Source organism: Chiloscyllium punctatum, chromosome 37, assembly GCF_047496795.1.
Source record: "Chiloscyllium punctatum isolate Juve2018m chromosome 37, sChiPun1.3, whole genome shotgun sequence".
In the NCBI taxonomy this organism is placed as follows: domain Eukaryota; kingdom Metazoa; phylum Chordata; class Chondrichthyes; order Orectolobiformes; family Hemiscylliidae; genus Chiloscyllium; species Chiloscyllium punctatum.
The window spans coordinates 13,314,472-13,332,337 of NC_092775.1; the positions used below are offsets into that span (position 1 = coordinate 13,314,472).

Consider the following 17,866-nt stretch of genomic DNA (forward strand, 5'->3'; position numbering starts at 1 on the left):
CATTTGCCTTCCTAACTACTGACTCAACCTGCAAGTTCACCTTGAGGGAATCCTGGACCTGAACTCCCTAGTCTCTTTGCACTTCAGACGTCTGAATTTCTTACCCATTTAGAAAATAGTCCACACTTTTATTTTCTTACCAAAGTGCATGACCTCACTTTTCCATGTTGTATTTCATCTGTCACTTTAGTGACCACTCTCCAAACCTGTCCAAAAGCCTCTGCAGCCTCCCCACCTCCTCCGAGCTATCTGCCCCTCTACGTATCTTTGTATCATCTGCAAACTTAGCCAGAATGCCCTCAGTTCCTTCATCTAGACCATTCATGTATAAAGTGAAAAGTTGTGGTCCCAACACTGACCCTCATGGAACACCACTTGTCACCGGCTGCCAACCTGAGAAAGACCCTTTTATCTTCATTCTCTGCTTTCTGCCAAACAGCAAATCTTTAATTCAAGTTAGCACCATGGTCCCTTATCTTACTCAGCAGCCTCCTGTGTGTTAAAGGCCTCCTTGAAGTCCAGGTAGATAATATCCATTGGCTCTCCTTGGTCTAATCTGCTCATTACTTTCTCCAAGAATTCTAGCAAATATGTCAGGCATGACCAAGGATGTTGCCAGGTTTGGAGGGTTTGAGCTACTCGGAGGGGCTGAATGGGCTGGGGCTATTTTCCCTGGAGCGTCGAAGGCTGGGGGGTGACCTTATAGAGGTTCATAAAATTATGAAGGGTACAGATAGGGTGAAGAATCCATGGTGGTTTCCCTAGGGTCGAGCAGTCCAAAACGATAGGGCATAGCTTTCAAATGAGAAGGGAAAGATTTGAAAGGACCTAAGGGGCAACTTTTTCACCCAGAGGGTGCTGCTCATATGGAATGAGCTACCAGAAGAGGTGGAGGAGACTGGTGCAATTACAACATTTAAAAGACATCTGGATGGGCATATGAACAGGAAGGGTTTAGAGGCTAATAGGCCAAATGCTGGCAAATGGGAAGAGATTAATTTACAATATCTGGTTGGCACGGATGAGTTGGACCACAGAGGCTGTTTTCGTAATGTACAACTTTATGACAAACACAGATTGGAAATAAATGTTGCAATGACACCCATAGCCCATTAAAGAACTTAAGCAAAAAAGGCTGAGGACAGCTCCAATGTGTTGGACACTGGTGCCAATGTCAGTGACAATAACGTGCATTAAATGGGATCAGATTCAGAACATATTTAGAAGCTTAAGTAATGAATTTTTGAGGGACCACGGGCCAGTAACAGATCTGTAATTTCACGGCCTAATACAATTTTTTCTTCATTCGGTCAGTTGCTGGTCATGGCTATCCCTCAAGGTCGAGGATGATGGTCTTCGTTCCGTTGATCCATTTATGGGCTCTCAGGTGGCTTTCGAGTCCAAGCTTGGCTTTGAAAGTTCACTTCACTATTACTATCAAGTTGGCAGACTAACTTGGGTTCTACAAGGAATCTAAGATACAACAACAGGTACATCTATAAATGAGGTAGCAATGGCAGAGAGGTCAAAAGAGAGGGAGAAGGCTGAAGTGACTAAGATGCCAAGTGGATGACCTAACTCTCCTCCATGCTGAGGTCCCACTTAGGGTACCAAAACAAAGGTTCACCAGACTCATTCCTGGACTTAGTGGGACTGTCCTGTGAACAAAATTTGGGCAATCTGACTCTGTAGAGTCTAGAATTTTAAGAGAGGTGACTTCGTTAAATTTTAGAAAATAATTAAAGGGGTAGACAGGGTAGATGCAGCCTAGATATTCTCTCTGACTGGACAGTCGAACACAAATTAGGAGGAAGGCACTTGGGACCAGGGTGAGGAGAAACATTTTACTCCAAGTGTTGAGAACCCTTGGTATTCTCCACACCAGAGGGCAGTGAAAAGTATGGACATTGAATATGTTTAATTTAGAGATGGAGAGATTTCTAAAAATCAAATAATGGTAAAGGGTACATGAAGAGTGTATGGAAAAAAATATTGAAAGTGGATGATCAGCTGTAATCATCTCGAATGGTGGAACAAACTCAGCAGGGTGAATGGTGGATTCCTGTTCTTATGCGATGCTACCTTCACCACATGGACTACAAGTGGTTTAATGCAGCAGCTCACCACCACTGTCTCCGGGTTAGTTAAACATTAATAATGAACGCTCACTTGTCAGCAAAGTCTAGATCCCATTAATGAAGAACAAATTACTCCGAGCAACTTTTCATGCATCTGCATATAGAGGCTTGGCAGACAATCACACAGCTAAACCTCATCTTCTCTCCAGCTATAATTCAAAAGCACTCTCCCAACAGAGTCATTAGCTAGCAATTGGTCAGAAGGACTTGGGTTGAAGTTCCTCCTTACTTTGCCTTTGGATGCCCTCCATCTGCAGTCAATGAGCCCAGAGAATGGCTTATTCAACACAAAGACAGAAACTAGCTTTGCTTCATCTACAGGACATAAACCTGCCTCACTTTGCAGTCCTTGTTCACCTTTATAATAGAAAACAGGGGTTGGAATTAATGTAGAATCCTGGTACAAATAATCATTAACAATGCAGTGTGATTTGAGCACTCAATCCTCATTAAAGCAACTCAATAATCAGCCAAATAACATGGGAAACGAGCGCATTAGTACTTCCATGATAATTCATTAGGTATTTGGCAAAAAACACAAATTATGTTTATCTCTTGTAGCTTCTCATAAAATTAACAAATGCTGGAAGATTTCTTTCTCTAATTTCATTTTTACAAGAAATGAGTTAAACTAAATATAGATTTTTAAACCAGTTCATTAAATATTTTAAAACTTCATCTCACGTTTAAAGAGAAACAATGACATTAGAAGCCTAAACTTTTGGACGTAATTATCCATGTTGTACAGTTGCTAGAAGTACTTACATTTAATTGGTGCTTCAAACGACTTGGCAACAGTTACCATGACATTTGTGCCAAACACCTGTAAAAAGGAAAAAAAAAGCTGTTCTAGTTTAAACATCTGGTTTAACAGAATTTAAACCGAAAGAACCCCCAAGGACCAAAATGTTGCAGCTCTACCTGATAAAGAGTTAATGGACAATCAAGATCAAAAAGAGAAACAACTAACATTGTGATTCTAAGGCTCAGTTTCCATTCTTATTTGAAGTAAAAATGAATATTAAACATTGCAACATAGAAAATCCATTTTTAATCTGCAACTAGGATGCAACACTAAAATAACACGGCTCGCACAAATTCCCTACCCTGGGGAAAAGACCTTGGCTATTCACCTTATCAATGCCCCTCATGATTTTATAAATCTCTCTCAGATTACATCTTAGCCTCCTACAATCCAAGGAAAAAAGTCAGTCTATGCATCCTTCCTGTAGCAGGGTGACCAGAATTGTATGCAGTACTCAAACATGTGACCTTACCATACAGCTGAAGCATGACGTCACAACATGTGCATCCAATGCTCTGAGTGATGACAGCAAGGGTGGCAATGCTTTGTTCACCAGCTTGTCTACCTGTGATCCACTTTTGATGAATGATGTAACTACAGCCCAAAGCTCTCTGTTCAACGACACTCCCCAGGGCCCTCCAATTTACTGTGTTAGTCGTGCCCTGGTTTGTCTTACGAAAATGCAATGCCTCAAATTTATCTCAATTAAATGCTATCTGACATTCCTCGGCCCACTGGCCCAGTTGAATAAGATCCCAATGTTCTCTTAGATAATCTTCTTCACTGTCCACTATAGCAATTTTGGTGTAATCGACAAACTTAGTAACCATGTCTCCTATGTTTGTAGTGATTGTAACAAGGTCAGCCAGGTGGACATCACAGAATATGACTGCTCTGACTGTGGATGTTAACGTGGTCCAATCAGGAAGCCCTAGCCGACAGATATAAAGTGGTGTGTCAGAGGTTCTGTCCAGTCAGAGCTGGCTCGGAGGGAGCTGCATCAGCATCAAGGACCCTCCATTTGTAAGTAAATGGTGACTTGGTGACGGGATACTGACCTCTGGAATTGTACACTTGTACATTTAAATATTGTCCTCCAAGATGTTAGTTTGCCCTCTCAGAAATGCACATAATTCTGTATGAATTGTACTGAACTAATTGGTAGAATGGCTTCAAAGAGTCATATTGCAAATTCAGATGGTTAAATCCAGTACAAATGTTAAATCCAATTCACATTCAAGTGAAATGCAAGTTATAAATAAAATTTACAGCAAACAAAACAGGGCTTTCAATCCAAGCAGTCTATGAATATTTATGCTCAACATGTGACTCAACACTAACGGCCAAATTTCCATACATTTAGCAAAGTTTTCTTTTCACTTGCAATCATCATTCAATTAAGCCGAAGTGAAGGAGCAAGGCACGTGTATTCAGGTCAAGATAGATGTAGAAAAATATCAAATAGACACAAAAGGGAAACCACTTACCCAGAATACATCATAGATAAAAAGTCCACCAAGGAGAATACAGCCCGTACTGACATTGTTAAGGTGCAGGAGTTCAACACCATTAAGAGCAAACGCTAATCCAAACAAATTGTTGGCAATCCAATGCTGAAACAAAATGCCAAATGAAGCATTAGAGAAAAAGACATTGACAATCACAATGCACTACCTGAACCAAACTTCGAGTCTTTTCTCCCCCTCAACTTATTCAAATTTGTACTATGGTATGCTCCAATAACGCTTTAATATTAACCCAAACACTGCCAGTCAGGTTATACTCCAGCACAGTCTTAAGTACAAAAATACTTGTACAATTACTATAGCATATTTGCTGCACTAGTGCACTAGTGAAATCAAGATTTCATACAACAGCAGCTTTGGAAAAAGTGTAAAAGGCTAACACTTTTAGTAAGTTAGCTAGCTGTGCTTGTAACAAATATCCAACAATACACCCCGTGCCTGACTTGGCAAGTTAAAATAGGTATAAAACAGTTCCAGACCATGCAGTGCATTGCCATATCCAAAGCCTATCAAATCCTAGGCTGTGGCTTGGCTCAACATGTTAGACAGATATATCTCAGTCCCATCTGTAAGAACAGTGCTACTACAGCAGAATGACAAATTAAATTCGACATATTTTATTGAAGCAAATTCAGCTTTTTTTATACCTAGAGTTTTCAATGAACAATGAATGTTAGAATGGGATTTTATGCTGTTTTATTCACATTTTTCATTCCAAAATTAAATGTTGCATCTAATGTCAATTCATGCATCAATTGTGGAGCTATTATATTTTTTTTTAAACACCTCTGGCCCCACCACCTGCCTAAGTACAAGACTGATGAAACTCTACTTCTTCTGATTGCACCAGTTAAAAGCTTGAACTGCTCTTTGGATATTTTATGATCACTTTAGTTGAACAAAAAAAAATGTTAAAATCCAACATTGCCTGTAATGTGCAATTAATCACCAGTTGTAAGCAGCTCAGAATGGATAACTGCCAATTGTTTTCTGTTAAATTTTCGAGCTCAACCACAATCTAATAGAGTACACAGAATATAATGGCAAATGTATACCTACATTTAATTTTCTAGCCATTAAGGACCTATAGTCAAGTTCATCATGTACCTTTAAACATTCATATCCTGGTTATATCATTTTATCTGATTCGGCACAATACCAATTTTCTACATGCTACTCCCCAGGCAGTTACAATAATAAAGAGAGCAATTAGCAATAATGGCATCGAGATTTGCATTAGATATTACCAAATGACCCAAAAACCTAGTTTGATGCATGTTAACAGCCTACTTTACTTAGTTCACTCCCTAATCCTATCTAATAGGATCTATATAGAGATAAATCTCCCAGCAATCTTTCTATCCCAAAGGTGCAGGCACATATAGCAACTATAATCTCACGGGCATGCCTACAATACAAAGCCCAAGTAGCCAATTTTTATGCTACAGTCCTGACAGATGATGTCAGTAACTGTTTGATTAGGAGAGGGGAAGCAACAAAGGGAAAATATACTGTGCATCAATTAATAACTGGGAATGAGACAATAAGTGAAGGTGACATTCAGATAAGCCAAGACCAAAAATGACATTGCGCCTGGGGTGGTGGTGGTGCGCGTCTTCAGTTTCTCTTGGTGGCTGAACAAAGATAGCCGAGTTACCGATAACAATCACAGACATAAGCGGATAGCTTGATCAATAATTTCAATAATGTCTATCTTAGGGATTCAAGACCAATGATGGTCTGAACATGATCTCTTGGTCTGCTTTTCAACAACTATTGCATATACTTGTCTGACCCATTAGGACAGTGCCCTTGATAAGGGTTAACTTGAAACATTCGTGTGGTAGCACCCGGTTACCTGTACAGAGTTCTGAACTATTCTTACCTTTTTCAGCAAATACCAGACTCCAATCACACTGCTGAAAGCCAAGCACACGAGATCTTTTGTGTCAAACTCATAGTTGACTATTTCTAAGAAAATATAACAAATTACATCCTGGTTAAATCAAGTGTTTACATTTTCTTTAACTGCTGTTCATCAGGTCATCCAGCTCTGCTTTTATATGTTTTTAAATGTTTTATATATAATGCGTCAGAAAGGCTCCAAAATCATCCTCTAAATAATTGAATATTTTCAGTATTATCAAAACAGACCAGTTTTAACAGCACACCGGCAGAAAAATTGTCAATGCATCATCTTCAGCTCAGGATATCAGGGCTATAATTCTAAAGGCTTATTCTATCTTTTTCTTAGCAACTGCAATTAAAACAATTGTTAAAATGCAGTTGAAGGAGATAGTACAGCAGATTGTAGAGGCATAAGTGGTGATCTTTGAGGAATCACTGGAGTCAGAGAGGGGGGCCAGAGGACTTGAAAAAGGTTTAATCTAACACCCAATAAAAGGGAAGCAGGCAGGATGCAGGAAACTACTGGCCAGTTAGCCTGGCTTTGGTCATTTGTTAGATTTGAGAATCCATTATTAAGGCCAAGATTGCAGAGTAATTGGAAGTACATGGTAAAACAGGGCTGAATTGGCACGGCCTGGTCAAGGGGAAGTCATGCCTGACAAATGTTATAATTTTATTTGAGGCAATACCGAGAAGGTTAGACAAAGGAGAGCCAGTGGCCGTGATCCATTTGGGTATCCAGAAGGCCTTTCACAACATGGCACACAGCAGGCTTCTAAAATAAGCTAACAGCCCACGGTGTTAGGCAAAGTACTGCCTTGGATAGGGGATTGGCTGACTGGCAGAGAGTGGGAATAAAGGGGGCTTTTCCAGGACGGCAGTCAGTAACTAGTGGAGTTCCACAGGGGGTCAGTGTTGAAACCAGAACTATTCACATTGTACATTAATGATCTGGATGAAGGAACTGAGGGTATAGTTGCTAAGTTTGCAGATAACACCAAGGTAGGTGGAGGGTCAGAAAGCATTGATGTGGGAGGGAGGATGCAAAAGGACTTGGACAAGCTAGGAGAGAGGGCAAAGAAGGACCAGACAAAATACAAACTTGGTAAAGTAGGATGTTATGCCTTTTGGTACAAAGAATTGAGGCGTTAACTATTTTCTAAATGGAGAAGGGCTTCGGAAATCTGAAGCACAAGGGGATCTACGAGTCCTAGTTCAGGATTCTTTTAAGCTAAACTTGCAGGCTCAGTTGGCAAATTGGAAGACAAATGCAATGTTAGCATTCATTTCAAAAAGGCTAGAATACAAGGACAGAAACATACAGCTGAGGCAGTACAAAGCTCCGATTAGACTGCATTTGGAATGGTGAGAGCAGTTTTGGGCCCCGATTCGAAGGAAGGACGATACTGGAGAGGATACAGAGGAGGTTCACAAGAATGATCCCAGGAATGAAGGGCTTGTCATATGAGGAGTTGAAAACTCTTGTGTCTGTACTCGATGGAGTTTAGAAGGATGAGAGACTATCCGATTTAAACGTACACAACACAGAAAGGCTTGGATCGAGTGGACATGAAGACGACGTTTCCAGTTGTGGGGGAGACTAGCACCAGAGTCTGATTCTAGCCTCAGAGTGAGGGGACAATCCTGTTAGACTGAGATCAGGAGGAATTTCTTCAGCCAGAGAATGGTTACTCTGTGGAATTCATTGCGAGGGGGCTGTGCAGCCCAAGTCACCGAGTGTATTTAGGACAGAGATAGATTCTTGATTAATAAAGGAATCAAGGACAATGAGGAGAAGGCAGGAGAATGGAGTTGAGAAACCCATCAGCCATGATTGAATGGTAGAGTAGATTCAATGGGCTGAATGTCTATGTCTGCTCTGACATCTGGTGCTTCATTCACTCAAAAGCACTGGTTTAGAAAACACACGCCTTGAGCCAATTTTCATACTTATTGCCTCAATGGAAGTCAGTCACAGAATTAAAAAAGCATCACTCTCTCATTCTGGATTTGCTTGCATCACTCCTAAGTATTTGAAAATTGGATCGGAAAGATTGAGGTGACTATCCCAAAGACAGCATTATCATAAATTCCTGCTGAAAGACCATTACAAATCTCAAATAAAATTTGATGGAATTTAATACAACCTAGGCTCCCCATTGTACCATCCATGCTCACAGCACCTACATGATCAGATTTCTAACCTGTACCTGGTTAGATAATTTTCGCGATAGGGTCTGAACATCCCTGGATTGGAATGGAGGGAAAAAGAAAGCGGTCAGCTGTTGTTGTCTGTCACTGCTATCCAGTTCCTCTTGTTTGTTGGAGTCTACGATTTCAGGTACCCAGAGTTATTGAGCTCAAACCTGAATCACGGAAAGCTGCCAATGTCACTTCAATAGCTCTAACAACTAACAGTGGAAAAACAAATGTGCGTGCTTTTAGATAATCATAAAAATCCAACTAATGCTGTTTAAAACAAGTTTTTCCACTATGCAGAATTTTATTCCTATATTATGTCAATCACACTATGTCCTTCAAAGTTTAAGATAAAAATCAGATTCAATTGCTTCACTGAGCCATCACACCAGAAGACTTGAACAACCTCAAACTGGTTAACTCTGCAAAATTCTCCTTACTAATGCCCATTTGCAGAAATTTCCGAGTACAAGCAATAAGACTAGCCAGTCTCATTGTCAGCAACATCCATCAGTCAACGTTCAGGCACAGCAGTTTACTTGATATTTGTTTCAACAAGCTAATGCAATAGCCACCCCCACCATGATCAGCACACTATTGCTGCAAGATGAACAATTAGTGCAGTGACTTACCCAGATCCCTTTGACATTACATTCCTCTGTCAGAACCTCTCATTTAAAAAAGAAATTCATTTATGTAAGTGTTGCCGGCTAACCCAGTACCCAAATGTTGAGTACACAGTGGTGAGTTGCTGCAACCCTTGTAGACCAAAGTACTCTCAAGCAGCACTGTGGGTGGAAACATCACTCCCTTTAAGTCAACACCAGCCTGATTTAGACATATAGATTATATCCTGTGCCATTAAGTCAAAAACCTGGAAGGAGGTGCTATTTGCTCCAGTGTTAATGCAGCTTCACAAGTGTCACAATCCTACTTTCACCCCTACAAATGTACAGGTGTAGGAAATATGAACAGCTTGAGCTGGAGCAGTCTCTCTGGTTGACTAACCTGCCATCACTCACTATGCAGGTTATCTCAATTACTGACTTGGTATGCAGTCCTTTGATACCTCAACAGTTATGGGCGAAAAAGATACAAACAATTTAAATGCAGAAGCACACTCAGCTATGCCGGCTCTTTTCCTTTGTCAATCTACTACACAGCAAAAGATAAAAATGATTCTGCATCACGCTGAGAGTGCTGCAGTATGGAATGAGCCACCACATGGAAGTAGTGGAGGCTTATATAATCACAACATTTAAAAGTATGTGGATGGGTACACGAACAGGAAGGGTTTAGAAGGAAATGGGCCAGATACCACCAAATGGAACTAGATTTATTTAGGATATATGGTTGGCATGGACGAGTTGGATTGAAGGATCTGCTTCTGTGCTGTACAGCTCTATGACCAGATAACACCTGGGGGATGCTGTACACAAAACCATATTCCACAGCTAAACTAAATGCTCTAGATTAAATATGGATGGCAAGTACACAAAACCAAAGCAGACAACAGTGACAAAGTACCCTTCGTTTGTTGTAGTATAACAATAGTCCATATTTTAAAGGGAAAGAAGACAGTCACAACAGCCCAAGAAAGAACCCCTGAATTCAAGGTGATTGACAATCTTTCATCCTCAAGTCAATACGATCACCCAGGGCTGAAAGGTTCTATAACAGTGGAGCATAGCAGTATGCATAAGACACTTCTCTACATTGAAATTCCTTGCAAATGAGAGGTTATTTTATTAAAATATTACCACAGCAAAAAGGCATACTACTTACCTTCCTTTGTTTCCCCTGTTCCCTGAGTGAACAGCAACTGATACTGTTTGTTTGGTAAATTGGTAGGAATAATTTTATTCATAGTTGGACTGAAACAAAAAGAAGTATAATTTATTGATCAAGATTTTAAGAGTTCTATTTGTACATTAATGACTGAAGATTAATCATATCTTTGAAAACTAGAACATGGCACAAGACAAATTCCTTTTCAAATGTTAAACACTTTGTGGCCACCCCTGACTGCACTGGGAAGAAGGCAAGTTTCCAAACCATCATCAATGCTGGTCACACATACAGCTATGAAGAGATGTACAACAATAGCTGAGATACCACCCTCCTTCTGGTCTGAAACCAAGTCACCATTCAGCAAAATACTCATATCTGCACAATGCAGCTGGGAATGCATGTTCAACATTACCGGTCTGTGCCAACTACACTAGACTTGTTAGGAAAATGCAAGTGGTACCAATCCTTGATACCGTAGTAATTTCATAGCTGTACAGACCACAAAACAACCATGCTCAGTAAGTGGAAGCCTGGGGGTGCCTCGAGTTAGTGTCTAGAGTTGCTTTATAAAACTACCACCATTTAGTCTCAACAAGCCAGGTTTGGAACAGGAGAAAGCAAGTGACATTCAAGCCCATGATTGCTCCTGCAAAATGCTCAATTGTCGTGATGTCTCATTAGAAATATGTGAACTCAGCTGCCAAGTGCAATAAATAGTTTATCTATTTGAGGTTTGCCTGTGCAGGGAGAGAATTGACAAAAAAGGAAATGCAGAGGAACCTCGAATATCAGATTATCCAAAGGAGATCGAGGGGTCACGATAGAAACATTACAAAGAGGTGTTTCAGCCCTGATCGCTTCTTTTGTTTATAGATTCAATGATTAAAAACGAACTCAGCTCACTGAAATACTGCCGAGAACAGTCCTGGACAATCCAGGCACATCTCCAAATTACTGACATCCCGCCCTCTCTCTGTTGTCCTGTATAGGGCAGAGGTGGAACCTGTCAAAATGTTGCAGTAAAAGGTTGTGCGTGTCCCCACAGAGGCAGCACCAGCCTGACTGTTGGTGCACAGTCCAGCTGCCAAGGGAGGGATTGGTTGGGAGCAGGGTGGCAGCAGACTGGGTTGCCGGCAGGCAGGAGGTGGATGGTGTTTGGGGGTGGGCAGAGTTGGAGTGGGGGGGCTCGCGCAGTGTGCTGCTGCCTCGTCTCCAGATCAGGGAGCACACTTCATAGAAAGCTCCAAGCCCCAAGTCCCAGAGGAAATCAATTAACCAAATAATCAATTATCCGAACGAAATAGTGCCTGTCCATCTCGTTCAGATAATCGGGGTTCCTCTATAGATGGTGTGAATAAAAGCCTCCCTTTCAAAGTAGATTGATATAGTCATTGCCATCGCCTTCAATAGTTCAGTCTTCGCTGAACTGAATCAAAGGGTATAAACTAGTGAGACATTGACCACACACCCCTCAGGACTTGTTCATTCTCAGATTACATTAAGTGATCAAATTTTCTTCCCTCCCAGAAACTCCAGGGAGACTGACAAACTCTCTTCCATTATCACTCCAAAGCTAGGAGCACCGCTCTGAAGGCTAGTGCTTCCAAATAAACCTGTTGGACTATAACCTGGTGTTGTGTGATTTTAATTTTTAAGCAATTGTATTGATAGATATAGGCCAATGGTTAGGGCACAGATCAGCCATGATCTCATTGAATGGCAGTGCAGGTTTGAAGGGCTGGATGCCTACACTTGTTCCTATGATGTTTCAGAATGCTTCAGGTATCAAACCTGTGTCGGTCAAGGTACTTTAACAGGAAAAAATTGATTTGCTCCATGTTTGTAAGTTCACGTCATCAGTCTTTAATTTAGAGTATAAGGATAAAGGACAGAAAGATTTGTGTAAATCCATGGTTAAGAATTATTTTTGAAGTGCAGTCACTAGTTAAGCAAATACAACAGTTAACTTTCAGCTACATGCTCTTAATCACCAAATGAGATAAATGGCAGTGAATTTTTGTGGAAGACCAACAAAATTCTATTCTTCAAATACTGACATGGGATCTTTTACACCTGTTTGATAGAAGAATAGGGCCTGACTTGAAACTATTGCAGATTACCACTGTTTTCTTTGAGCCTTCTGTTAGAATGCAATGTTTTATTACAAAAGGAACTGAACGCACAAATAGGGAGATTATGCTTCAGCTACACAGGATGTTGGTGAGAACACTTCTGAGTACTATGTACAGTACTGACACCATACTTATGGAAGGATATTAATATGTTGGAAGCAGTAAGATTTATTAGACTAAAACGGAGAATGAGTCAATTACCTAATGAGGAAAGGCTACATAGGCTAGATCTGTATCCTCTGGAGTTTAGAAGAGAAAAAAAGACGACTCTGAAGGGACTTAGTGGATGTGGGAGAATCTAGAAATCGGGTTGCCCATTTAAGATACAGATGAGAAAATAATTCTTGAGGGTGTTTGGAATTGTGGAATTCCTTCCTCAAAAGGCAATGGATGCAGAATCTTTAAATATTTTTAAGATAGAGGTAGATAGATTCTTGATAACCAAAGGGATGAACGATTATCAGGGATATGCACAAATGCAGAGTTGAGGATTAACATCATGGCTGAACTGAGTTTTTGAATAGCAGAGCAGGGTCAAAGGGCCTACTCTTGTTCCTTGTTTACTCCTTCAAGATTGCAACAAGAATCTGGCTATGGATCATGGGCTTAACTTGGGAGTTGAGATCTTACAGTCAAGATTAGAGTGGTGCTGGAAAAGCACAGCAGGTCAGGCAGCATCCGAGGACCAGGAAGATCAACGATTCAGGCTGGAGCCCTTCATCATCTGCAGTCCTCACTTTCGCCTTGAGATCTTACAACTTGTTGATTCGGAGGCAAACATGCTATGAACTGAGCTCAGGTGCCTGAACCCAGCAAAGAACCCAGGAAATGTTACAACGACAGGACAGAGGATCAACTCAGATAATTATCTCTTCTGCTTTGTTTTTCCTCACTGTATTTGGAACAACAAAATGCGGTGCATGGTTTGGTCTTGAAAATTACTTTCCATTAGCAGCAATCTCATCTCAATGCCAAAAATGTCAGAAGTTAAACATTCTTTTCAGATTAGCTTGTACTTTATCAAACATTTGTCACTTCACCTGCTTCACACTTCAAATACTAAAAGATAAGATCATAAATAAAAATAGAAGACAACATACTGGCACACAAAGCCAATCCCATTGTCTAATGTTTCAGAATACCTCCAAACATGCAGCAAACGACCCCACTACCCTGTGGCCGACCACTTCAACTCCCCCTCCTACTTCACCAAGGACATGCAAGCCCTGGGCTTCCACCGCCAATTCCTAGCCACCCGACGCCTAGAGGAAGAACGTCTTATCTTTTGCATGGGGACCCTCCAATCTCACAGCATCAATGTCAACTGCACCAGTTTCCTCATCGCCCCTTCCCCCACTTTATCCCAGATCCAACCCTATAATTCGGCATTCTCTCTTGAACTTCTCCCAGCTGTCCATCTTCCTTCCGACCTATCCACTCCACGCTCTGCTCCAACCTATCACTATCACCCTCACCTGCATCCACCTATCACCTTCCTAGCTATCTTCACCCCCCCAACTCACCTACATATTTATCTTTCAGCATCCTTGCCCCCCCCCCACCATTCCTGATGAAGACCTTATGTTCGAAACGTCGACTCTCCTGCTCCTCAGATGCTACCTGACCTGTGCTTTTCCAGCGCCACACTTTGATTCCATTCTCGAAGACCATTGATAACCTGATTGCGACCTTAACTCCACTCTCCTGTCAGTTCCCCATTACCCTCAATTCCTTGAGGAATCAAAACTCTGAATACAGGTAGCTCTTCTGTAACCTCACAGTTGCACTCTTGTGCAGCCCCACATTATAGAAAAATCACACTTTACAAACAGCGTTTAAAGTATTGGTGATGCAATTCTGTTATAGCCAACATATTTTAAAAGTCCACACTTTAGAAACAGTGTTCCAAATTTGTCGATCACATCACAGTGAATTCGTGTTAACGAAATACGCATTATAGCCGAACGACCAGCATATTCAAAGCCATGTTAGGCAATGACTCAGTCTCCAATTTTCACTACGGTAGAGAACTCTAAAGACTAAAATAACAAACAGCAAAAACTACTCATCTCAGTCTTAAATTGGAGACACCTAATTTTTGAACTATACTGTCTCGCTTTAAGAATCCCCCATGAGAGGAAACATCCTCTCAGCAGTCATGATAGAGTCAGAGGTTCACAGCATAGAAGAGGGCCCTTCGACCCACCATGTCTATTCTAACCACCAAACTACACTAATCCAATTTACCTGCACTTGATCCATAGCCTACCATGCCCTAGCACTTTATGTGCTCATCCACATGTTTCTTCAATGTTGCAAGAATACCTGCCTCTACCACACTGGGCGAAAAACATTTTCCTCAGGTCCCCTTTAAACCACCTAGTCTTCATCTTAAACTATGCTAACTGGTCTCAGAGGAGTCTACTTTGGGGAAAAGATTCTCACAATCTACTCTGGCTATGTCTCTCAATGTGGTACACCGCAATCAGATCCCACCCTCCAGGAAAACAAACCCAGCCTATTCAGCATCTCCAGTAACCGAGACTTTTCAGCCTTAGCAACATCCTAGGCAATCTCCTTTTCGCTCTCGCCAGTGCAATAACATCCTCTGCTAGTGTGTGACCATTACTGCACATAGTATTCCATCCCCGTTGCATAGCCAGTATTTTATAAAGCCTTGCTATATTCTTATGCCTGCATGCGTTCTTCACCATCCTGTCCACCTGTGCTAACAGCTTTAAGGATCTACATACTTCAAGGTACCATTATTCTTAAGTACTCCTGAAGGACCATACCCATCCATTATTAGACATCTCAAAATGCATCACCTCACAGTTATCAAGATTAAATTCCATTTGCCATTACCCTGTCCAATTTACTAGCTGATCAATAGGCATTTAGCCTTACAGCCCTGGTCTTAAATAAGACCATCAATTTTCATGCTTACAAAGTTTTCCTTCCATATTTGCATCCAAGTCATTAAATGTACATAACAAACAGCAAAGCACCAAACCCTGATCTACACCACTAATCACCAGCTTCCAATTACAAAAACAACTCTCAATCAACACCAAAACCTTTGCCTCCTGTTTGTAAGCCAAGTTTGGATCCAGTTTGCCATTACTTTGGCTCTAAACTTTTGGACCATACATGCTAACTACAGCTGATCAGTGTTCTGAGGAAGGGTCACTGGGCCAAGAATATTAACTTTGATTTCTCTCCACAGATGCTGCTAAGTTTTTCCAGTATCTGCAGTTCTTCCATTTTTTTTTAAATCCCTGACTAGTCTCTGCCTTTCCAAGTATTGATTAATCCCGTCCTTCAAAAATTTTCCAATGAATTTCCCTACCACTAATGCCAGACTAACTGGTCTGTGATTACCTGGCCTGTACCTCCTACCTTCCTTGAACAAAGGAACTACCCTGTCAGGCTCCCTCAGACCTTAAATGTTTCAATAAGATCACCTTGCATTCTCCAAACCCAAGACAGTACAGGTTGAACACAGTGAACCTGATCTCACAACTCAAACCCTTCATCCAGGGATGTGCCAAGTGAACCTTATTTGAACAGTTCCAATGCAAATATAAGCTTCTTTAAGGAAATCAAACAGTACACAATATTGCAGTGCAGCTGCATCAATGCCCTACATTGTTGTAGCAAAAGCTCCTTAATTTTACAGTCCATTCTCCGTTATAACAAACGCCAACATTTCATTTGCCTTTGTAATTAACTACAGTGTACCACTGTACCCTTTATGGTGCATTTACAAGGAAACTCAGATCCTCTGATTTGAGCATTCTGCAGTGTCTCAATATATATAGTATTTAACCTTTCTATTCTTCCTACCAAAGCAGACAACCTTGAATTTTCCCATGAGACACATTTTACTCACACACTTAACTAATCTATCTTCCTTCTAACCTCCTCACAATCTGCCTTCCAAAACATCTTGGTATTATTGGCAAATTTGGCTACAACAGTCAAGCAATTGAAATAGATCTTAAATAATTTGAGGTTTGAAAATTGATCTCGATGACACTCCATTAGTTACAATTTCTTAACCTGAGAATGTCCCATTTATTCTGACAGTTTCACATTAGCTTGTCAATCCACTATCCATGCTAATATCTCACCCTGAACAACACAAGGGTTATCTTCTGTAATAACCCTTTAGAAGACATTTTGTCAAGTGTCATTGCAAATAAATACTCAAGACAAATCACGCAGCTGTTCGCATACCTGAAAGTGCAGAGGTCTTTGTCGAAGTATTTAAACACTCTGGATATGCATTCATTGAAGATAAGGATGAAACAATTTCCTCAAAACAGGAATATAGCGAACCCAAAAACAACAGTGCTTAAATTTACAATGCATAGCAATGTCTCTGAATTCCTTCTCGGAAATAGATGGAGATATTGAAGAAAAAGAAAGAGGCAGCCAATTGGTTTAAATGAGAGAAGAGAGAAACAGGAGCGAGTCATTCAGCCCCTTTAGCCTATCCCGCCATACAATTAGATGATAGACAAACAGAGTAGTTATCTACAACACAGTTACAAAGGTCAAACATGAAATAATTGCTAGTTGTCTCATAGAACAAGGGATTTAGTGCAATAGTGCACAGCAAAAGGCAAGCAAATTCTATAATTACTTCATGCAGTTCTGTTTGTCAACCTTGCTTTTAAAAAGTCCTCTAAGTACAGGATAGTAAAAGGAAAGGTGCTTACTGGGCAGGTCTGAGAAATGAGAAATTATGAGGTAACAAGTATAAATTGGTGAAGGGGATCAGAAATTGAAGAAAAAAGGAAGTGAAATTAAGTGCATTGTTCTCCATGCTGTAATGCCAAAAGGAACTGTGCAGGCAAAAAGTCTGCAGTATAATGAAATATCATTACAGAGGAGGAGAGTTCTGGGAGATGTTTAATCAAGCACAGAACATTGTGAAAAAATCAAGTAACCATCTTTGCCAAGTAGTACATCTTGCAGACACTCATACTTAGCAGTTGTGTTGATTATTGTGATTGTCTCAATTATTTATAGCACTCCATTCATCAATTCACTCATGAGAATATTACTTCAGATTTCTTGAAAATGTATGTGCTGTTGATTACAAGGAAGTTATATTCTGATATAGTATCAATTACAACTTAATTATTCTGTATGAGAAGTATTAATTTTCCATAGTTCGACTTGGTGTGAACAAGGGTGTACACCTTTCAAACAGAATGGAGTGTTTTGACATTACTTAGCATATGCAGTGTTACTCACTCTAAGTAGTTGTTTTCAAACAGAATCCTTTGGGAAGGAAGTGCTGAAGCTGGACACACACCACCCTTAAACTCGCAAAAGAAACCAATCTTAAAGTTCTCT

General features: G+C 40.5%; 1 protein-coding gene across 2 annotated transcripts in view; it reads right to left on the reverse strand.

Moving 5' to 3' along the window:
- The window catches only part of hm13 (histocompatibility (minor) 13), a 74,705-nt gene that overhangs the window by 43,960 nt on the left and 12,879 nt on the right, over positions 1 to 17,866 (reverse strand). For both annotated transcript variants that reach the window (XM_072556289.1, XM_072556290.1), the window contains exons 4-7: positions 10,362 to 10,450; positions 6,355 to 6,440; positions 4,431 to 4,556; positions 2,904 to 2,961 (exon numbers count right to left, since the gene is read on the reverse strand). In XM_072556289.1, the coding sequence (XP_072412390.1) occupies positions 2,904 to 2,961; positions 4,431 to 4,556; positions 6,355 to 6,440; positions 10,362 to 10,450 (359 nt within the window). The remainder of the gene's footprint in view (positions 1 to 2,903; positions 2,962 to 4,430; positions 4,557 to 6,354; positions 6,441 to 10,361; positions 10,451 to 17,866) is intronic.